General features: G+C 38.4%; 1 protein-coding gene across 1 annotated transcript in view; it reads left to right on the top strand.

Moving 5' to 3' along the window:
• The window catches only part of LOC135477833 (afadin-like), an 84297-nt gene that overhangs the window by 42858 nt on the left and 17669 nt on the right, over positions 1-23770 (top strand). The window contains exons 12-18 of the mRNA XM_064758041.1: positions 394-599; positions 1119-1359; positions 1793-2100; positions 4754-5096; positions 6221-6306; positions 15130-15279; positions 22592-22657. Coding sequence (XP_064614111.1) covers positions 394-599; positions 1119-1359; positions 1793-2100; positions 4754-5096; positions 6221-6306; positions 15130-15279; positions 22592-22657 — 1400 coding nt within the window. The remainder of the gene's footprint in view (positions 1-393; positions 600-1118; positions 1360-1792; positions 2101-4753; positions 5097-6220; positions 6307-15129; positions 15280-22591; positions 22658-23770) is intronic.

The following is a 23770-nucleotide window of genomic DNA, read 5'->3' as shown; positions in this document are numbered from 1 at the left end:
ACTGATCACCATTGTATTTTTGAGTATGATGTTACACAACAATCAGATAAATAGAAAGTTTGAAAGCACAAGTGTGAATACAGACGTGGAAGTTTATCATGCACCTGGGAAAGGATGGTGCATTAATCCGGTTTCCACCACCCATTTACCTGAATTGTAAAATGCAAGAAAATGAATGATGTTGAACAACATTTACATAAATTAGTGTGTAAATGTAGTCGCATGTTCAGCAGTTATCTTTTTTTTTTGGGTGGGTTAATAAAAACCTTGGTTGTAGGTTCACATTTATTGACTAAATAACAGAAGTGGTTTTTAATACAATCTTTCAAGGAAATGATTTTTTTTTTGTCTTGCTCATTCTCTGTATGCTATGTATGGGTTGTTTCTTTCCAGTTGAGGATAATTTTCTAAGTGCTTTGATCACTGATGTGAACGGAGCTAATGTCAGTTTTAAGCTGGCTCCGACCTACACAGTATATATGGCTATCAGGTACAGGCTGTCTAACATGTACAGACCAGACATGAGCCCTGCTGAGCGGGCCCACAGGCTTACCTCCCTTATCAACAAGGTAGCCAGTCTAGTTCAGCAGGCTATCCAGGTAAGTGTTACTGTGATAACATCAGTGGGTCTTGTGCACCATCCAGGTGACAGTAGGAAAACAAGGGACATAAGCATGGAAATTCTTTGTTGAATTATGTCCCCTAAAACCATATGTTTTGTCTAGCAAACAAAAGCTGCATTTAGAAAAGTGCACTTTATTTCAAATGTTAATTATGTTAATTTCAAAAGTGAACATGAATATCGTTTGGCATCATTTCCTACCATTCTCTAGTGACATTACTTTGAAAGTTGTTTAATGAGAAAAGAAGTGTATACATGTACTTTGCCCTTCCCAAAAACTTACAAACTGGTTTGTCACTCACTAATGCTAACATGCAGTGTAGTGCAATATTTAATGTGAATCCCATTGAGAGTTACTCAACTGATGGCGACTTGACAAGCTGTTCATCTCCCACCATCCATAACTATCATGATAAAGATAAAATATTTTTGTATGGGTTAAAACAACTGATCAAATAAATGAAAACCAACAAGCTTTACCTGTTATTTGCCGCAGGACCAACATGACAATCCATCTGCCATGTCCTTCTGGATGGCAAATGCCTCTGAACTGTTGCACTTCTGCAAACAAGACCACGACATTCATCCGTTCAGTCAGGACGCGCAGGAAGTGCTGGCGGAGTCTGTCCAGATCGCCTTCCACCATCTGGTTCGCTGTCTGCAGCAGGACCTGCAGGGCGTGATGGTGGCCTTCCTGGACGAGAATGAAGACATGGATGATGATGAGTTTTTGAATGGTGGGTATAACATGAGTGGCCAGTTGTGATGGAGGAATTTTCTGGCATAAAGTAATTCAGGTCCAGGCTGTGTAGTCACTTCTTCATACCTGCTTTTGCAGTGATGACATGTTTGCTAGCTGTCACACATGTATTTCCCACCCTTGTGTGAAAAGTGAGGAAATGGTCCCACTTTGGTTTCTTTGCAACAGCTCCTCGAAATGTTATCTAGCCCACTTTGGTTTTCTTGCAAATGTTATTCAACTTTGTTACAATTTTGTATGCGGTCTAAAGATTCATTTTGTGAAACTTTGCCTGAAGTTTAAAAGCATGCTCTTGTGGAGCATGGGATATGAATTCTTTGAGTGAGCAAGTTGGAATTTAATTACGGTTAAAGAATAAAAATTCAGTTAATCTTTTATTTATGGTCCTCACCATCTCGCTCTCCCCACAGAGGACACACTGACAAGACGATACAAGGGGCGGCCAATCCTCAGCGACGTCCTCAACACACTGTCCTCTGCGATGCACCTGTTGAGGCGATGTCGCGTGAATGCTGCCCTCACCATCCAGCTCTTCTCTCAACTCTTCCACTTCATCAACATGTCACTGTTCAACACGATTGTCACCCAACCCCAGATGAGGCTGTGTACCATGAAGTGGGGGATCCGCCTCAAGCGACGGCTGGGGCGGGTGGAGGCCTGGGCAGAAAAGCAGGGCCTGGAACTGGCCGCAGACTGCCACTTGTGTCGCATTATTCAGGTGAGACGGGAGAGTGGTGTCATTATGTACAATGTTGCATTAAAATCAGCCTCTTGGGTCTTCACAGTGTGCATCAGACTATTGACTAATGAGGTTCCATGCTTAATTCCAGCTCTTGTTCTTTGGACTGCAGCTTTAAGCTGGGAGTCTCATCAGTGCGGTGGCTGTGAGTTCAAGTCCAGCTCATACAGGCTTCCTCTCCGAGCGTACGTTGGAAGGTCTGTCAGCAACCTTCGGATTGTCGTGGGTTTCCCTCGGGCTCTGCCCGGTTTCCTCCCACCATAATGCTGGCCGCCGTCGCCTAAGTGAAACATCTTGAGTATGGCGTAAAACACCAATCAAATAAATAAATACATAAATTAAGTCAGGAGTTTTGTCGGGTATCCATCAGAGAGTGGCGGCTTATTCTGAGCGTTCTGCCCTCTACCCGTACACCTAACAGCTGTTATATAAGTAAAAAAATGTTTGAATACATTGTTGAACTAATGAAATGAATAAATATATATATAAACGCAGGATGACTGGACAAGAATGTAAGCAAAGCCAACATCCTCCAAGCAGAAATCTTTGAACATACTGTGTTTTGCTTGAAAAATATAGGACACAAATATATCTGCCAACATCGTCTGTTTTTGGAATTTTCCGTTTCTGTTTTCCAAATCTGTATTACTACTCATGTGGTATTTCCTGACTGGACAATAAGCTTACATCCTCTCTATCTTGTATTAAATTCTTGTTGGGACATGGCCTGTGAGGCAAACTTAAAACAATTACTAATGTACAGAATTCATCACAAATCATACACGTGAACTGATACTTGAAAGTGGAAATTGTGTGATAGTTTCTCGTATTTTGATTGGACAAGTTGTGACCAGTTTTGCTCAGCTTTGAAAAAAAAAAAAAAAAAAATCCTGATAGGTTGATGTATGGGGTAAGTTTTCCTGAGCACTGACATTTTTCTTTATTTCTTCATGATATGAGGTGTAAGAAAAACGTGTTATTTTTGAGAATTATTTTGAAAACTGGCACAGATTTGCTGATTAGAAGGGCCTATACAGCTAGTTGTGTGTATGTCCGGGTTTTGACTTGAGGAGTGATACATGTAATTATGGAAGGTATTTGTTCTACAAGGGCATGGTTAGTCTCCCTACGGCAGTCTGTAGCTTGCATTGAAGTATCCACAAACAATTTCACTCACACAAATTCAATTGATCGGCTGATTTATGAGTGAAAATGCAATAATTTCATCACTTGTAGTTTCATGAAATCAGAGAATTACATCTGTATTGCAGAGAAACACATGGGAATGAATCTGAGCCACTCTTCACTCGTCTCAAACTAAAAGCAACGTCCAGGAATCTATTTTCATGCTTGGCATGTCTTATGTAGTGCAGACAGCACAGTAAATACACAGGTGTTGGTCACTCTTTGCAGTCTTGCAACAGAAATGGGTCCCAAATGTGTGAAATGTATTGTTTTTGTCTGCAACTTCAGCTTTTTGTCCGGAGATACATGTGTAGATATACCTGTTACAAAATAAACTGGGAATACAAATATAAATTGATAAAACTCTGTTAAACATGATTTAACACCTCCCCATGATGTAACAGCATGTCCTGACTATACAAGTATTCTGTGACTTACTTGGACTGCTGATTGATTGCTCAGATTAAGTGCACATTAAGCAAGGTCTTTGATGACTAATGCTAATCCCGTATAATAAAGCTGGTGAGAAGTGAGTGTACATATTAGGTGTCAGAGCTAGGTGTTAATGGTTAGGTGGTACTCGTATATATATATATATATATATATATATATAGATATACATGTATATATACATGTACATGTTTCTCAGTCAAGCTCAGGTAACATTGCCGGGACAGGTAATCGAATACTGAAGACTTGAAAGAGAATGGAAGCCTTTCTAGAATGTAAGATCCCCTGTACGCACCTGTGTAGGTTATGATACCAGAAGACGACAGATGTGAATTTATGTGTGATATTGTTATAGATCTGGTGAGATATTACTGTATATGTGGTTTGTAGGTAGGTGCTAGGTGAACCAGTAATATAGTTCACATTAAGATATGGATCAACTTTTATTTCTTCAGTGAACTAGTGAATAGAAGCTGTGATCCATATGCATGTATGTCTAATGTTATCCAACTCAGCTTGTAAATATCGTTGAAGAATGTGTGAATTTCATGAAGAATTTTATTTCGAAAGTACATGACTTACGCTTGGAAATTTAAAAAAAAAACATTTTGCAGGTAAATGTGTATTTCATTGCATCTTCATTACCTGTAATAATTGTTGTTGCTGTTATGTGAAAGAAATTCTGTAAGGTACATTTTGGAACATGTAATCTCATAAATTGTTACATAGGACTTTCTTTTCTATAGAAGGCATTTCCAAATTGTCTCTGATATAGTTATGACAGGGGTTTGTTACTTAAGACAGAAATTTGCTGATTTGAGTTTCATACCTCTCCTTGGAACATCTGTTACTTTTTCCAGTTTTTATAGTTGTTTATACTCTCTTTGTAATGCACAGTTATGTATATGCCTGAATTTCCAAGTGTTTGTTTATATTTTATATTATATATTTTGCATTTACCAGTTGTATTGACTCTGAATGCGTCTCTATGTTACAGGCGGCACATCTTTTACAAGCCCCTAAGAGCAGTCCAGACCACATAGCCTACATCAGCTCCACCTGCTTTAAGCTGAACTCCCTACAGCTCAGGACTCTGCTGGAGCAGTATATCCCCGAGCCAAATGAGCCTCCGATTCCCCAGACGCTGATCGACAAGGTCGTGGCTGTGGCGGAGAACATGGCTGATGAACTGACGCGAACAGACGGACGGGACATCCAGCTGGAGGAGGATCCTGACCTTCAGCTCCCGTTCCTGCTGCCTGAGGATGGTTACTCCTGTGACATCATCAGGGGCGTGCCCAACGGGCTGCTGGAATTTCTAGAACCTCTGTCCCGCAGTGGTAAGATTCAGAAATTTTTGAAATTTTTTGGTTTGCTTGAAATTTTCTTTGAAATTCTGTATGCCAGCTTTATAGCTGGGCTGGTGGAATACTTTCTGTGAAAAGTTCGGATAAAACCCCTTCGGTTTGATATAATTAATGTACTTAATAAATTCAGGCCTTCAAAGAAAATACTGGTATGTGTTTTTCATTTTGAAGTGAAATATAGGAGGTCTTGCTTTGGTATTGGAATAATTAATGCAATCTAAATAAGCTTAATTTTCTTGTGTAGTAAAGTACTGTACACCCATGGATGTAAAACCACATACACCCACCATACTCTCACCCCATATCCCCTCTTTCTTGAAAACTACCAAAATACTACAGCTGTGAGAATGTTTAGTAGACCTGGTAGCTAGTATAGTGCACATAAAAAGGCCTACTGATGTAAAGAGATTTAGGTACAAGCATGAAGGGAATGGAGATTATGTACAGGTAAAGCTCATGCGGTTAAATAATCTCCAGGCCATATTGTACATTTTGACATACCGTAATTCTTCAACATTTTCACCTGTTTTCGAGGTGGTTATTCAAGCAAATTCCGAAGGCATTATTCTGTCTAGACTGATAAAATTATACTTTTTGTGAAGCCCTCAAATTGGCCAGTCTAACCAATTTAGTTTTGTCTATAAAATCAAAATAAATACCTGGCTTCCTCCTTTAGTAAGTGGGAAAGCCTGCCAGCAACGGATCTGCGGATGGTTGTGGGTTTCCCCTGGGCTCTGCCCTGTTTCCTCCCACTATAATCCTTGCTGCCATCGTATGAGTGAAATATTCTTGAGAACGGCGTAAAACACCAATCAAATAAATAAATCAGATTAAATATATGCATAAATTTCAATGAAAGTTGCTCTTCCATATGCAAAAAGGTTGAGGAATTAGAGTAACAGGTGCGCCATATTCCCACTGATCAATACTACCTTCAAACAGGATAGGCTTACATACCTGAAAATCATTCATTCTAATTATAAATGCAGTTTACATGTAATATTGAATGTGATAAAGGATCTGCTAATCACTGTTGAATAGCCCTGATTATCTTCTCATGGAGTCTGTTTATTGATTTCTGCTTGTGTTGTTGGTAGGACTGTGTAGAGCTATGGCTCAGCAAGAGGCCGTTGGGGACTGGACAGTTTACATGCTGCCTGGCGAGGACAACAGATTTATGGAGGTAAACACTTGCCCTTAAACTCTGTGGCACTTTTTTTTTGGTACAGAATTCACAGCTTTTTAGCCACATCTAAGCACCTGTATTAATGGGTCTGTTTATTGGTCGGTCAGTTGGTCAGACAGTAAGATTTCTGACAGTTCTGTCTTATCTTCAACCCTTCACTTACATGTAATAAGAGGACCTAGGGCAGGATGACATGAAATCCTATATGTATTTGTACTTATTGATTGTGGAATGGATGTGAACAAATTTTAATCTGCTTTTAATTACCGATACCAATGTGTGTGTAACCGTACAGCTAAGTTGTTGTACTATCCGATAAATTTACATCACGTTTAATGATATGAAATGATGTGTTTAACATCCTTGAGAATCTTGAAAGTGATTGAATTTGATTCCTGAGTTTTAAGGTATGTAAAATGGAGGAGGGATGGGGGATCTTGTTAATGACAATTGCTGAAGATTGAAGATAGCAGACAGGATGTGAAACTTGTAACTAGGGTCAAATTTCAGTGTCTTTATGCTCAATGATGCTGGGCATTCATTCGCGAGAAGAATTTAACCTTGGGTTTAGAGATGCCTAAAAGTATATGAGTTTTATAAACACGTATATACAATAAATGAATATCGCTGAGTAAGCTTTGACATGCTTATTTTTCTTTCTCTGATCAGCCGTTTCGGCCTTGAATAGTACATAGGGCCCATTTGTTCAATGTTTATTGGAAATTACATGTTAAGCTAGGCATTAACTTTTGACCAAGGCCAGTATTATGATTTAAGCCTGTCTTAGCGTTTAATACACTTTTGAACTACCTACCCCTGTACTGATCGGGCCTTGATTGAATGTAGCGTGCATGTCTCATCAATAATCTCAGAAATACCACAACTTTTTTTTTAAAGGTCACAATAATGGATAATTATTTCCTGTGCATATGTCACTCTAGTCAGTTTTTCACCAGCCTTGAAACAGTTGTTCCATTGTCAGAAAATTAACCTAAGGTGATGTATTACAGGATGATGGCTATAGTTAAGGTCATACACATGTATGCCACAACCTACAGGAGGGTTTTTTGTTTTCTCTAACATTGTTGTTATATTACTATGTTATCCTAGTCCCTGAACCTATTCGCATATGAAAGATCAACGTAATTTATACCCATTTTTAAGTTGATTTTAAAGACGAAACTACATTGGTTGGATTGGCCAATTTGAGGGCTTCACCAAAAGTATAATTTTATCAGTATACTCAGAATAATGCCTTCAGAATATGCTTGAATAAACAATTTGTAAAGACGCGAATAGGTTGAAGAATTACATGTACATTAATTTGTACAGTGTTTAAATACGATTAGATTCGGATGTGCTGATGTATGTTATCTGGACACACGTACCACATTATGATATTAACATGTATGAGATGTGTACAGCTGTGTATGTATGTTATCTGGACACACGTACCACATTATGATATTAACATGTATGAGATGTGTGCAGCTGTGTATGTATATATCTGAGAAGTGCTAGTTCCACAACCTTTAGTGTACAAACATTCGTGTTTGTGTGAATAATGTTCATTTGTGTCAGTTAAAACCTTAGAGTAATTGATCACATTAGTCTCGTTCACCGTTGGAGGTTTTTTAGTGCTGAGGACAGCAGCAGATAGGTATCAGTAGCGGAGGTAATCAATATGGGAGGTGGGGAAAAAGGTAATGGATCCGTATGTACATGTAACAATATCTGTGTCCATAATTTATTATTAACATCATATGAATGGCCAAACAGTGGAATGCATTTCCAAATGAATGGGGAAACAAAAGTTCCTTCTAGTTTAGCTCTGGCACTAATGGGTTTTGGGATCATTTAAGTATACATATGTATATATATGTGTGTGTGTGTGTGTGTATATATATGTATTATTTCCTTCCCTCAAACAAGCCGGTAACGACAAGTTAAGTGTATGCAGCTGGCGTTCCTTTCTTGTTCGCTGATGATCAGCGACATGTATCAAAGACTTCTGGAGATGTGCCGTATTGTCTGTTTTGTGCCAGACGGCTTTATCTCAGCTTCTTGAAGGAGCTGGTTCTTCTTGTCAGTCCAAAGCCTAAGCAGGGAGAGACTTTCACAACTTCAAAGCCAGAGCTGCGGCATTATTGGTTGTCGTTTACTGGAAGTACTGGCGCGTAGCAGCACCACTGAAGATCAGTGCTAACATTGAGAACAGAGAAGCCTCTAAGAGGATCTGGTGTAGGTGGGAGCGTTTGTCCGCTGTCCTAGTTCATTTGCTTGTCAGCAGTCAGGATGGTGATAATGCGTCCCTATCAGGTGTGGTACATTACCATATCTTTGATGATGATGATGATGAGGTAATTACAGGTATTTATTGTTACGTCACCACACAGCCCGCGGGTTGAGTAGGTCAACGTGAATTATCTGTGTGCACGGAGTCTAGTGAGAGGATGAGGGCTACGCCGTCATCGTAGGATGTGCGTGCCGAGGAAGCTAGCATGGCGGACGGGCTTTGTACACCACGGCCAGCGCCTCATAGAGGGACGGTATCGTCCTAGATGTCACAACCTGACTGTGGGCAAGGCCTTGTACGATGTCACACCGAACAAAGAGACGCTTCGCATAAGGGTTAGGCCTGAACTATCAATACCCCTCTCCATAGTACATGTCTGTTGTTAACCAGCTGTTGCATTGTCAAGTTTGTGTTCTGGTATTGCCTTGACAACTGCTCTTGTCTTCCTATTCATGCTGTGATATACCACTGTGCTGACCATGACTAGAGGCTGTGTCTTTACCTTTGGCGTTGTGTCGTTGCCTGTAGGCCTGACAGGCATTGATCCATGCTCACCTGTGCACTATGTTGTGTTTACTAACCTTTCTGATAGCAGCAGTCTGCACTTGTTGCAGGATGTACATGTAGAATTTCTCAGTGTGGCTTTGGTCTGTTTGTACATTTACACAAAACAGTGTCCATGGTCCTGACTGCTTATATTGTTTGAGCATCCATTTTCAATTTGTGTCACCGTCAGGGGTTACCTATAAAGCTGACCTTTATATAACTGAAAATGTTGTAAGTTGTAACCCCTAAAAGTATGTTTTTTTTAAAAAACATTAGGTCATTTACAGTACATGTATATGAATGCCAAAATATTTCCTTCCCTTTGATAAACCTGACTGCCATCATTCGAGTCCAGTATTCTTGAATATGATGTAAAATCCAATAGAGAGAAATCAGTAACATGATTGTGTGGTATTTATTACATCACCCCCCATTTTCATGTCTTAAACAAACACATGGTGTTTGTGCTGTGAATTTGTCCGTCATCCATTGTCCAATCTTTAACCTTGAATCCACAGTGTTTCTACAAGTACTGTATTTCCCCTCTAATTTAGCATTTCTCAAATCATTCAGTTTGCTGGATTGTGAGTTCTTCATTCAGCTTATAGGACCATTCAAGAAAATTTTTTGCGATTTGATTAATTTCTTATTCTTTAAACTGAAGGCATGTGAAAGAGCATTTTTTATCAATCTTTAGGTGAAACACAGTACTAACCTGATCTACAGTAAATTTGCCATGAAGTGTCGTGGTGTGCACGTTATAATTTTGATGAATGTTTCGGATATAAACCATCTACTGGTTTAACTGTTGTTGAGTATTCATTGGGACAAGACAGCAAGCCATAAACCCATTTTTATGTAATATTTCTAGATCTACTAGTCTCAAATTAATTCAAATTTGGTTTTAAATTTGGAACTACAGCACATGGCAACTTCGGCAAATGGGGTGGGGAACATACATTTTTGTTTGGTTCTAAAACCTTTCTTTTAGTGATTGGAAAAAAAATGCTATGGGTGTTAAACTATGGCATCATGCAGTGTTTGCTAGAACCCATTTTGTTCTTTTCTTATATGTTCATGTGGTAGCATCATTTTGATTTGCTTTCCATTTAATCCTTCGGTTTGACATGGAAAATGTTTTATCTTACAAATGTTTTATCTTACAAATGTTTTATCTTACAAATGTTTTATCTTACAAATGGATTTTTTTTTGTTTTTACCTGCTAACTGTACAAACATGGCCATGACAGTTAAAGTATTTATTGTTTAATCCATCTGTATAATTTTTCAATGTGAAGTTACTGGTAATGATAATTTGATGAAGGACAATATTTCGTTTTTTTACCTGAAAAAGTTATTTTCAGTCTGATCGCTACATGTGACGTATCTCTTGATTGTAAAGTGGACAGAATCTAATCTTTCCAGCTGCTTTATAATTAGGGGTCCACGTTAGTATCCTAGCGAGACACCTGTTAAAATCATTCAGATTATTATTAGGGGTCCGTGCTAGTATCCTAGTAGGACACCTCTTGAAATCCTTCGGATTATGTGGTGTCCAAGCTAGTATCCTAGTAGGACACCTTGAAATCCTTCGGATTATTAGGGGTCCATGTTAGTATCCTAGCAGGACACCTCTTGAAATCCTTCAGATTATTTGGGGTCCGTGCTAGTATCCTAGCAGGACACCTCTTGAAATCCTTCGGATTATTTGGGGTCCGTGCTAGTATCCTAGTAGGACACCTCTTGAATTCCTTCGGATTATTTGGGGTCCGTGCTAGTATCCTAGTAGGAAACCTCTTGAATTCCTTCGGATTATTTGGGGTCCGTGCTAGTATCCTAGTAGGACACCTCTTGAATTCCTTCGGATTATTTGGTGTCCGTGCTAGTATCCTAGTAGGACACCTCTTGAATTCCTTCGGATTATTTGGTGTCCATGCTAGTATCCTAGTAGGACACCTCTTGAATTCCTTCGGGTTATTTGGGGTCCGTGCTAGTATCCTAGTAGGACACCTCTTGAATTCCTTCGGGTTATTTGGGGTCCGTGCTAGTATCCTAGTAGGACACCTCTTGAAGTCGTTCAGATTATTATTATTATTCTTAGTCAACTCTTAAAATTGTTTAGAGTGTACAGAGCCAATCCCCGGAATTATTGTCCTCAAGCCCCAGTGGACATATGTCTAGCTGCCTGAGGTTCAAATGCAGTTAATTCCTGCCAATCTTTTTTCATTTTTTTTTTTTCAAAAACTAATGTACACTAGATCTGCAGTTCAGGTCCAGTCTATTCCTTATCAGTCTTTTTTTTTTTGGTACATACAATATTTGGTAGTTTTGAAGTTCAAATCTAGTTATTGTATTTTGTCAACTCGTAAAATTTCAAACTGGTCGTTTACAGTTTCTAGATGGATTGCCCAACCCATATTGTAAAAAACTAGTTTGGTATGCAAATAAGGCCAAAACTGACCAATGAACTTGGCTCAATGGTAGGTCGAAAGTAGAACACGCTGCCTGATGCCCATTGACATCGTGATTAGAAATGTGCAAGAATTATATTTGTTTTCATGTTCTGACCAAAAAAAACAACAACAAAAATTTGACACAACCACCCTATGTAAATAACATGGGAGGTTTGTCCTAAACTGCATGAAACCATTGACTACAGTTTACTGATGATAGGTAATCAGCTCTTTTTTTGTGTGTCCTCTGCTTGTGGACACCAATTTCACAACAATGTATTCTTTCTGTCTTTTGTCCTCGGATATCAGCAGAAGATCAAAACTGCCTAATCTCTGTTTCAGTCTTCAGTGCTTGGCCAATTATAAATGAAGCGTGGCAGTTTAGAGTTCACATCCTGGTACATTCCCTTTTTCAGGTTTTTTTTTACCATTATCAGGCTACCAGAAATGGTAGCAGTCTAGTCACATGGATGATACCCGTCATTTCATTTTGCAATTATGAGATATTGCTTATATGTGTAACAGACAATTATGTGTCGTAAAAACAACTATATTGTGATTGATTAACCGTTATTACCACATCCAGTGTTTAATTTGATAGATTAGGTGTAATAGTTATAACACGGTCACATGTTCATCCCAGATTATAGTCTTCAGTGGGACGTGTACAGCTATTATCTGTATTTATCTGTACATCATTTATCTCATCTATAACATCAGTCTGTCTCTGGCATCATCATTGCTTTCATTGAGAACAGAATGGAAAGTAACATCATCTAGCATGTTGCATCCCCCCAACGAAGACCGGTAAATCATAACTAGATGGAATCCAAAAACATACTTTATCTGATTTTGAAGACTGAAATGTATTGCTCAGGTAAGAAGACGTATGAACTTGACAGGACTTGTAAACTAACCCGCCCCAATCAGAGAGCATTCCTTTAATTGGGCAAAACAGTCACTAGATCTGTGGTCGAGTTCATTTAGGGTAATGTCATAGTAATGTGAGGAAAAAACAGTGCAGAGAATATTATATGGAAGTCAATAAATCTACAGGATGGTGATATTTGATATTTTCATCAGGGAAATGTTGATAACATTGAACAATCCAAAACCAGTGAAATCCTGGGAAGATTGAATGAGTGATTATCGCTTATAGCAATTTTGGCAGTATTGCAACCATGTTGTGGCGATTGATAAGATTGAATCTCAATCAATAATCTGTTAATCAGATTAAGTTTCCAAAGTGAAAATCTGATAACAGTAAACCTAAATCCCATTTGAAATCTTGACAATAATGATTTTGAATCAATAATGGCTCAGATCGGTGCAGCGCCAATGGCCAGTTAACATTGTTCATTCAATCAGTTAATCAATTAAGTCTGGTTTTAAAAGTGGAGTGGAATCTGTAAATTGGTAAAATGATGAGGTGTATGCGATATGTTATACCTGAAGAAATGAATTCAGTATAAATTAGAAGGTTGGAGTACTCCTGCCTACCAACTGAAAAGCCACTTTATTTTTTTTTTTTATAAGCCTTCTGGCTTCTTTTTTTTTTTTTTTTCATTTTTTGTTCACTTAAAGGCTGGTTAAATTTATACAACAAATCACATGTATTAGTGTGACCAGTAAAGTCAAACATTGATCTTGACACGCCAATCGAATCACCTCTTAATTTTGGCCTTATGAAAAGTAATGTATTGATCTGTGATGAAATAGTCTAATTTTGTCACAAAGCCATGGTACTTGTCACTGGTGTGTGTCTGAACAATTTACATGGTGTTGACTTCGTCTCTAGGCTGCAAATAAGCCTCTGCAGCGAGTTATTTGGAGAACAAACTGCTAAGTATTCATATATTGATCTTGTCTGTATATATGGGCACGGCTGAGGTTGTCTTGGTAATCACTCTGACTGAGGAAACCTAGGTGGGCAGATAAAAGCAAAAGATGAAACATCGAGATTGCAGGTAAATCCCTAATGAAGCTTTACATGAAATTTAGAAGGTATCCATAGAAACAGCTTTTTTATTCAAGGATCGAGGGGAGTTGGTAATTTAGTTGGTGGCTGGAAAGGTAGAGCACCTTGAGGGTTGGTGACAGTCTGACTACGGTAAGCGTCAATTCTCATTGGATGTGCTGAGCTGTCGCATTAAAATCAATAAAGAGAAGGAGAGTCATTTGATCCTCTAAAGTATTCTTTGTATGTGGCTATCTGGTTAATTTAACATGATATTGGTGTAGAATGTACGTGTGTATGACAGGTACAATATTGGGTTTAATGGGAGCCAGGATTGTATATGTATATAGTCCCCTGGCTGATCACCCTTGCCTCGTACATGTGGTGTATGGCTGTCATAGCATATAGTGCGCGCCGAATTTAGTAAAGAACGTGGACAGTTCTTCATCGAGTCAACTGTGATGGCTTTATCTTAGCAGCAGACAAACACCGAACGCAATGTACCATCGTTTAAAATGCATCCTTGTTTGGCTTGAACAGAGTTGTGATGCTTGCTTCTGACATATACCTTGTACGGATGTGACAAAATTGTTTTTCTATTAGGGATCCGAGGAGGAGGTGAATAGTGTGGTGTTAATATACGTATCTGGTGTGTTTATAGATTGTCGATGTGTTTATCAAGCTGTGCGGAAAAGGTCACTGTAACTGATGCAGGCGATGAGGCTGTGATCACAATGCTGCCGGAGTTTGATTGGAAGAGCTGTACGTCTGCGGATGTGCAATGTGTCATCTAACTAGCCACACATGCTTACTTTCCAGTACAAGTAGTAAACAGTGGGGAGAATCAAGAGAAAATTGTACAATACCAGCTTGTATATGTGCGTGGAATAATGAAGGTTTCTTGATGAATTTTGAGGAAGAGTAATTGCCAGTATAATTACAGTACCTGACATCAGAAGAGGTGCATTTTGGGTATGATACAACATGCCACAGATTCATGGAAAAGTGTATAAAAAAAAAAAAAAAAACATGTATGCTAGTTTCTGGTTTGCATGGCAATAAAGATTTTTTGGGGTGGGGTGAAGAACAGACCTTTATTTGCCAGCATTCTACAAAGAAGTGAATATGTTAATGAAGGAATGAAGAGACACAGAAACGGTTGACCCTCTTGTGGAAATTGTCTTTGTTTATGGGTTGAGTCACATCATACACTATAACCAGGCTTCTTGTCAGTAAAGGTTGTGACCGGACAATACCAGAGGAAAGCTGCTGTACAGGAAAACTTCCTTTGCCAATTAGTGTACATTGTATAAAGTAGTGAACATTGTTCGACAGAATTTACAAGGCATGGGAAATGGTTGACCTTTGTGAATATTCTCTTTGACTATGGGGAGGAGAATCTCAATACTAGACAGACGTCTTGTGTAAGGTTCTGACAGTGGACAAGATCAGAGCTGGAAATCAATTTGATTGTTTGCAACGTACCATAGTCTTAGGTACCATCATCTGCATACCAGATGTTGTATACATTGTGCAGATCTCTTATTGCTCTACGTTCTTTACGACAGAATGCCCAGCAAAAAGGCCCACCCCCAGGGCAGAACAACCCTCGCTCCCCACCCACAGGGCACCCCGGTTTATCTAAGGAACCAGAAGTGCTGCGAGTCACATTCAGCAAAGTTAGCGGCAGCATGGGACTCAGTATTGTCGCGGCACGGGTAAGTCTTTATTTTGCTTGTACCAGTTTCACAGATTGAAAATACTGAATGCCAGTCATTTGAATTTGTGTGCTTTTATTTTTACCTTTTGCTATTGTAAAGTGGTGTATATTGGTGTACAGAAATAATCTATGTCAAATTACTGTGCTTCTCCTAAGTTTGGACATTCAGAAGCACATAGGTCTGAACTGAGTGTCAAGCAGTGTGTATCACTTCGGGTGAATACAGTTATTAGGGTGTTTGGGATAAGAGAAAGGGTTTGTAATTTCCAAAAAGAAAATTTGAAAGGTTGTTCTGGATATATTTTTCAGTTACCTTTTTAATGTTATTGATGTATTGCTTGTCATAATAAAAATATTGCCTGAAAGATTTAGATTAAAGCAAGTTCAGTAGTTTCTTCTAAAGAAATTAGATGCAAGGGGCTGATAAAAAGACATTATAATTCCCTATTCTTATTTATCTTTGATTCAGGGCAAATGCATCTAGAGTGTACTTGATTATCACATAGCTGATTGTTGGGTGCAGGAAGGCTTACGTCTGTTTGTTAGTTTAGATCAAAACATTTTCTTTCAAGGTTTCCAGTACATATTTCTAAATTTGCATAGTTACGTGCGAACTCGTATTTCTGAGTTGTAATGTACATGTAGCTGTTTGTTGTTGACAACCTCTTTCAGTGAGGGTTTCTGTTATGACCTTTGTGTATTTGACAAGAATTAAAAATAAATGTTCATCCAAGCAAGTAGCTAAATAAAGGAGAACTGTCAGTTCATTATTTCTTCTGATTCTGTGATATACAGCACTTAGTCCCTGAAGGCAAGAACGTCCTGGCCAAATGTGTGTTAAAATCCCTGCAAATTAATTCTACTCATAACTCCCATTATTCATAGGATTCTTACATTTCTGGTTATGTAGGTGTTTTTAATTGCCTTATTAATAAATGTATAAATATAATCTATTGTTTTTGATAAGAGCCGTAATATTCTCGTAATAAGTATTTTTTAAAGAATTAAATGTGTTAGGTTAGGAGCTCCTAAGTACGATAACATTTCTGTACTGAATCTGTTGTGTCCTTTGCGCACTGACTTAAACATGGCAAGATGAGAAAAAAAGAAGAAAAAGTTGAATTCTTTAAACTCTACCCTTAATTGTTTGTTACATAGACATCGTTATAAGGATTTCATGAAGAGTGGGCTGTAGCTCAATAAATAGATAAATCAGTATATAATAAATAGATATTTTGCCCATGAGCTGCTGTATGGCTCATTTTTCATTGTACACAAAAATCCAGAACTTTGATGTAATCTATCTTGGATTCTGGAAAATAACCCTGAATATGTTGTTTATCAGGCTTTCTGCCGTGTTTATTCAGGTAGTGAGCAACTCTTCATACTTGGAGATTAATCTTTCGTTGATTCCATCAAATAATAGCCGGGTGATTTGTCCTTCTTAACCTTATGTCAAGGGGCAGTAGTCTTGAAGCAAAGTTGATTGATTTATTTATTTGGGTGGAGTTTCATGCTGCACTCAAGAACATTATGGTGTGAGGACCATGCACAGGTTGCTGGAAGACCTTTCCATGTAAGACTGGAGAGGAAGTAGATTTGTTTTGTGTTTACTGAATGGAGGGATTGCATATTTATTAGCTTTCCTGTGTATATCAGGAACTTATCTTTCCATATACCACTCTTTTTAGCAACAGTGACCTTCTGACTACATGTAGAATAAAACTTAATGTTTCAGTAACCATGATTTAGGCATCTCAGAATCATTGAACCCCAGTGAAAGAAAAAAAAAAAGATCCTGTATTGGGCTTACAAGGTTGTTTTATATTTCAACATTCTTTCTTATTCAGGCCCTTTGTTAACCCAGCTAACTTAACGGGCAGGTCACAGTGACTTTGACACATTGCCAGAATTAAGCCTAAATGTCTGAGCCTATGTTTGGAAAAGTTTTTATTGTCTCAACAGGGGGATTTTAGAGTTTCACGTCTTATGTTTTGCTACATTTAGGCTGATCCATTGTATCTGCAGTGTCTACACTGTACACATATATATTTATCCCGTGGGCCAATGCTTGCATGCAGTGAGTTAATCTGAAACATGCAGAAGATTGGAAGTAGCATGGGCCAATGAGGTCAGTGCCCTTACTTCATGAACAGAGTTGAAAAGTGTGACGCTTAATTTTAATACATCCTGAGTGTGTCACATGAAAAGTGTCACACTTAATTTTGAAACATCCTGAGTGTGTCACATGAAAAGTGTCACACTTAATTTTAATACATCCTGAGTGTGTCACATGAAAATGTGTTTAGGATGTTAGGCCACAGCAGTGTAAATTTTTGTTTTATGGGCAGAATTTTTATTTATTTATTTTTTTGAATATAGGAAGAGGGTATAGATTTAAAGTGTTAAATCATTTTATTTGTGGGAAATGTAGACTGTTCCGGCAGTTGTTCCTGTTACAGACGTTTTTAATTCTTGTGGCCATAGAGCTGTAAAGTGTGACATGTCTGTAAATGGTTACATGCTTGTAGATAGTTACATGTCTGTAGATAGTTACTGTGAAGTCATGAAGTGATCCTGCAATCCTGATCAGTCCATAAATGTCTTGTCAGTTGTATTATAGACCGTAATTGTTATGTACTACTGATTAACTCTGCCCTCAAAGCCATGTTTACTTGACAGATGTAATAAAACTGTTATATTAATATATTAAGAAATATTGGTAAAGTGTGGAGACATTGATGTCCATACAATACATGCCATAAATGGGAAGATCAAGATGGTTGCTCATTGTTAGAGTATGTGTTATCCCCAGAGGATATAGCTTGTCCATTTTCCTCCACCACCGAAACTTGACTTCCAAATAAGTGAAGCTATTATAATATTATTGAAACATTTACAAGTAATAGATAAAAAAAAAATAACTAGAAGACCCATCATAATGTATTGAATTTGTTTAATTAGCAGTGTAGGTAAGGAATGTAATCGCTGTTAAAGTCCAGTTCATGCTGGCTTCCTCACAGGTCATATGTCATAGTCTGCCATAATGCTGGACGCCATTACAAATGAGATATTCTAGAGTACAGCATAAACTCCATTCAAATAAATAAATAAAAGTAGCAGGGTAGGAAAGATAGTAAATGTGTATCTAGATGCATGGAGCTTGCAGGAGATTTGAATTGTCTTAACTGTAGCACAGGGATGCGATTAAGACAAATGCGTCAGTGATAATTATGAAAATTAAGAAAGTAGGTAAGACTGAGAAGCTTATGGCTGCATTTAATACATGTACAATATGTTCAAAATATGTCGAGATCCCCTCCCTGTCGACGCCCCACCCATCACCCCCCCCCCCATCCAAAGTGTTAGGTGTGTACTGGGTATATATCCAGGCAGCATGGCCTGAGCCCTGTGATTCCATTCTCTTGCCACGTATACAAACCACTTTGTTAACAGCAAGCTTTTTATGTAGATTTACTTTTTCTGGTAGTAGAATCGTCTAGGTATGACACTGGGAAGTTGCCAGATCTGGGAGGTTTGGAGTCAGTGCTATTACATGCAGTTACATTGTTTGTTATGCACTTTTTTGTGACGGCTTTAGAAACATGAGAAGGGGGAGTAGGGTGGGGTGCCGTTTTGTGCCGTATTAAAAGCTATAGCTGGCGTGTTATTTGGGTGAGGTGATATTGGGACTTTATACAGCTATTTCCTGTCCATTCCATTTCTTTACATTGGCCCGTTGTCAGAATAGGCCCTGCTAGGGCAGCCTACAATCGAGACTTAGCTTAGCATATCAATGAATCGACTAGTCCAGCGGCATTCTCGATCCTGTTGGCTGGCTATTGACAGGAGCCAGCTGGGTCTGAGCTAAGAGGACCCATGCACATTTCTGAGGCTATATTGTCCCCGTCAGCAGTGCAGAGTTGTACCTGCTGTTGTTTGGATATACCTGTATACTGGCGAGTTCGCCTGTGGCGCGATATACCTGTCCTAGTACGCTATGGCTCACTGATCACAACCTCACCTGGTGTTACTTGTAATTATCCCCCACAAAGGGCTTGATTACAGATCAATTAGTTCACAGAAAAGAGCGAGGGATTGGTCTTTTACCCTTAGCCATCATTCTGGGAACATATCTTGCTTTGAGAAGGTGAGAGAAGAAAAAAACAAGAGGAGACTGTTTACCTGGGACTTTGTTAACGAGTTTTACCTGTGTATGCAGTGTTAACAGGCATTACCTGGGATTCCAGGTAAATGGAAGATACTTTTACATATCTAGATGTGCACCAGTGTACAACCATACCACCTATGTTGAATAATTCTTTTTTCCCCCCCCTCGTAAGAGCAGAACAGAGGGCCCGATACAAGTTAAACATTGTTTGCTCTCTAGCTGACACAGTGGATCGATGTATCTTCATGTTATTTATATTGCTTTGTTTGATGTCAAGCAAGTCAGGTATTACACACTGTGTGATACATGAGGAGCCCATGTCCCTACAGTACTGTCTCTGTCGCGCTCCGCTTCTATCTTGGGTTTCCTTGTTTGCCGCCCGTCTGCCTATGTGAACTGGTGATCCACATTCTGGGAATTGTCCAAATCTGGGCAGTTCAGAACAGTTCATTTCTTTTCTTTAACTTGTACCGAACTGTTTGTAAGCTTTTACCTTCCACAAACCTACATGGTGTGGAGATGCCAGTGTCAACAAAACACTGTGATGCATACACTGAACATATGTAGTTTCCGTTTAGTTGAATTTTGTGAACAGCCTCTTTTAGCCAGCAGAATTGTAACTGTATTTCAGCTAAAGTTTGATCATTTGAAAAGTACCTTCAGAAGCACATAAAGGCTTTAAAATGATACTTTTGATGCCAACATTAATTAAATTCCAGAATAAAACTCTAAAGTGGCCCTAAAATTTGGATGAATCAAATAGAATTAACCAAAATGTGTCACTTGAAAAATGCTAAACTTTAGATGAAATGCAGTTATTAAGATCTTTGTAGAAAAAAAGGAACGTATAGCAGAATGGTGCCTATGAGGTTTTGTTGGGGGGCCACATGTGGGTGATGTCAAGGTTAAGAATAGATCTTCGGTTGCCCAGGGGTAACCTTGGTTGATGGAATGGGTTCTGCATGCAGTTATTTAGAAAGTCATCCATAAGTACTGTTTTGGTTTGTTTTGGCTTAGTTTAAGGCCCTCTGCAAGAATTTGTATCAGTTTTCTTCAGGCAAGTATTGTATAATTCGTAAAGTGTATTCATTTAGTATGTTTTTAAGTTTAGCAATAATAATTTGTTGTTTATCATCAAGATGGGATCAAGAAAGTAATGAAGTCTAAGAATATTCCTTATGGTTAAAAAATCAAAGTAAGGGCCGATTTCACAATTGGTCGATTTGGGACATCATGACAGAATTCTAAATTTCCATATTTCATTACTGTTTAGATGTGAGATGAAGACATAAAATTAGAATGAGCTGTTGATGTGACCTTGAAGTGATGTATGTTTTGCAAGATGCGATAGATGGACCTACGGACATTGATCGCTTTGAGAGTACTGCTGGGACCTACACTGCATATATCAGTTATACAAGCATGTATTTACACATACTACATGTACATAGATGTTTTATTTTTTGATATCCATCTGAAAACATACGCATTATCTATTATTAAATGCAGCAGCTACATGCACTTTATGTGCACGTTACCATGTCCTGTAGATATATTTCTTCAAGCCGATGTGAAAACTGTGCCGCCTGTTTGCTTCATTGTGCTGTGACAGGTCAGTGTGATATGGCTGAAATACTGTCCATGATAATTCATTCTGTGGTCATTTAGAGCACAGTAGTCAAACCAACAATTACCATTCTGTTTGTTTTCGTTTGTCGTGTGTCGTGCATGTGTAGCTATGCAGCTGCCTACTGCTCTATTGGAACCATACTTCTACATAGATCCAAAGCTTTACAGCTCATGCTGACTTCATCTCACGGTCGCACGGTTCACCCCTCCCCCCCCCCCCCCTTGATCTGCTAATTTTTCTTCCATCCAAATACTGAAATGTAAAACACCAATCAAATAAATAAATAAATTTACATCTCCCAACTATAAAAAGGCACAGCGTTATTTTAATTACCTATTGCCCCTCTGAACACTTTGTATCAGTTTGTAAGAAGATATTGTTCATACATATTTGAAGAATCTTTGTGCATGTATTAGTCACTGTAAAAGAACAGTGTAAACGAAGAAGATATCGATAAATGTATGACGGGCATGAAATATTTACATGATCTGTTTGCATATAACTTTGATGAACAAAGATGGTTTCGGGTGTTGAATAGTTTGTCTGGAATGTACAGCGTGTAATTGACCAATTTTATTAAACACATGCTTTCCATGTTCTCATTTATGATCTAATAAGGTATATTATTATCAGTATATTAACCTTCATGAGTTCACATACCGGTACTGCTGGATGAGGCGTAAAACACCAATCAAATCAAATCAGACTTCAATGATTTTGTATTTGTAACATGGTTAAAAAGTGTACATGTATGTTTGTGGTTTTCATAACTTGTTTGGTGAAATATTGTGACAAAAATGGGTTGTATTGATTATATATAGTATTTGTGGATAAGTTGGGGATAAGCCACAAGTTTGTAGCATCTATTATAGTGTTCATTATTGTTTGCGTGCTGCTTATTCAAGCATATTCTGAAGGCATTATTCTATGTTGACTAATAAAATTATACTTTTTGTGAAGCCCTGACACTGTCCAACCCAACCAATGCTGTTTTGTCCCAGAAATAAAATTAAAAATTTACATAAATTACTCTGAAAGTTGAATTAAGGTAGTAAAAAATTTGTTGCAGTATACAGACTGTTAAAGTCATATTATATCAACACACAACAGAGTCTGATGGCTGCTCAATTACACAGGTATCATTAGCGGTACGTTCTATGTTGTCCTTTTGTCAGCAGCTTGTTTACACCCGTTGTGTTCTGTAAACTATGCTGTTGTATGCCACCTCCTGCCAGACAGCGAGGTACACATGCCGAAAACATTATCCCAGTTTCGTACAGTGTCCTCAAATTGAACAAAACTGGGTGGAGGACCCCCAGTGTAACCAGTCCTGGCATATGTATGTGTTTTTAATGGAACTGTAACAGGAGGGGGGCCTGTAAATGCTTCCTGTGTTAAAACCCCATCCCTGCAGGCTCCCCTCCTTTTCCAGCGGGCATGTCTGCCTAGCATGTCGAAGAAACGCCTATCTGTCGCCTTTCTTAACCTGTATATTTCTGATCATTGCAGGGTGAGACTCAGACGGATAACGGAATTTACATCAAATCCGTGGTGCCAGGAGGAGCAGCAGCACTGGTAAGTCGCTCTTTAGTTTTTCAGGGTGCTGCAGAAACACAAAAATGTGAACGCTAGACATAATATTATGTCTGTTGTTTCAAAGCTGAAGGTGAATTTTATGTTCACTGTAAGACTCTGATTTCTAACAGGCATGTGGATTTGTCAGTTTATTGACAAGGTTTCGACTCTTTTGGAATTAACTGAACCCTTTTTTGTGGACAAAACAGGTTTTGGATTTTGACAGTTTGTGTATAATCCTTTGTGTTAGTTCAGTAGTGTTGATCTGATAGCAGCTTTTGTATATGTCTGTGAAATGTTAAGTCATGCAGAAAAATTTTTTAAGGCTGAAAATAAATGTATGCATATATGAAAACTAGAGGGAGAATTTGGGCCATTTGACCTAAATATATACTCTGTCATAACGTGGTTTACCTGTGTAACATTGGTTATGTCTTCAGTACCTGGTCTTTGTTTCCTGTTCTCATGACATTCAAGTCCAGTATCACACATTTTATGACATGAAAAACAAAAGCAGTTCCCTTTATTTTGAATCTGATGTTAGACCTGTTATAAGTGATTCTTTGAAATAGTTGTGATAATTTGCTTCTTAATTAGCATTCAAACGTGATATTCCATAGCCAAGTCATTCATGTTAGTGCTAATAGCAGTTAAATTTGTTTGACACCCCTGGGAAAACACAATTCATCGAAGTGTTCCATATCAAGCTGTATATATTGGAATTTGGTTAAGTCTGGTTTCTGCCTGATGTTAACATGTATGAATGGTCTTATAACAACACCATCTCCAGTATCCATATGTGTGTGAGGATTAAATGCTTTATTGCCCACTCATTAATCTGGATAATCTGTAGTGTAAGCTGTATTATCAAAATACCTTGTAAATGACATTCACATGCACATGTGCACTTGACTTTCTTGAAGTGTTCTTGAAGAACATTTCAGCATGTAAGTTACAGGTGTACATTGTACTGCTAATCTACTGACATATGCAGGGGGGTCAGAATACCATTAGGGTGAGAACTTAGGCACACAGAATACATGTTTTAGAAATTGAAACTTCTTCATCCTCTCTGGTTTTGCTGAAACCCATTTTGGAAAGTGCTCTTCTTTG

The sequence above is a fragment of the Liolophura sinensis genome, chromosome 1 (assembly GCF_032854445.1).
Source record: "Liolophura sinensis isolate JHLJ2023 chromosome 1, CUHK_Ljap_v2, whole genome shotgun sequence".
Lineage (NCBI taxonomy): Eukaryota > Metazoa > Mollusca > Polyplacophora > Chitonida > Chitonidae > Liolophura > Liolophura sinensis.
Note: the sequence above shows the minus strand (reverse complement) of the source record. Positions and strands in the feature narration are given on the sequence as shown.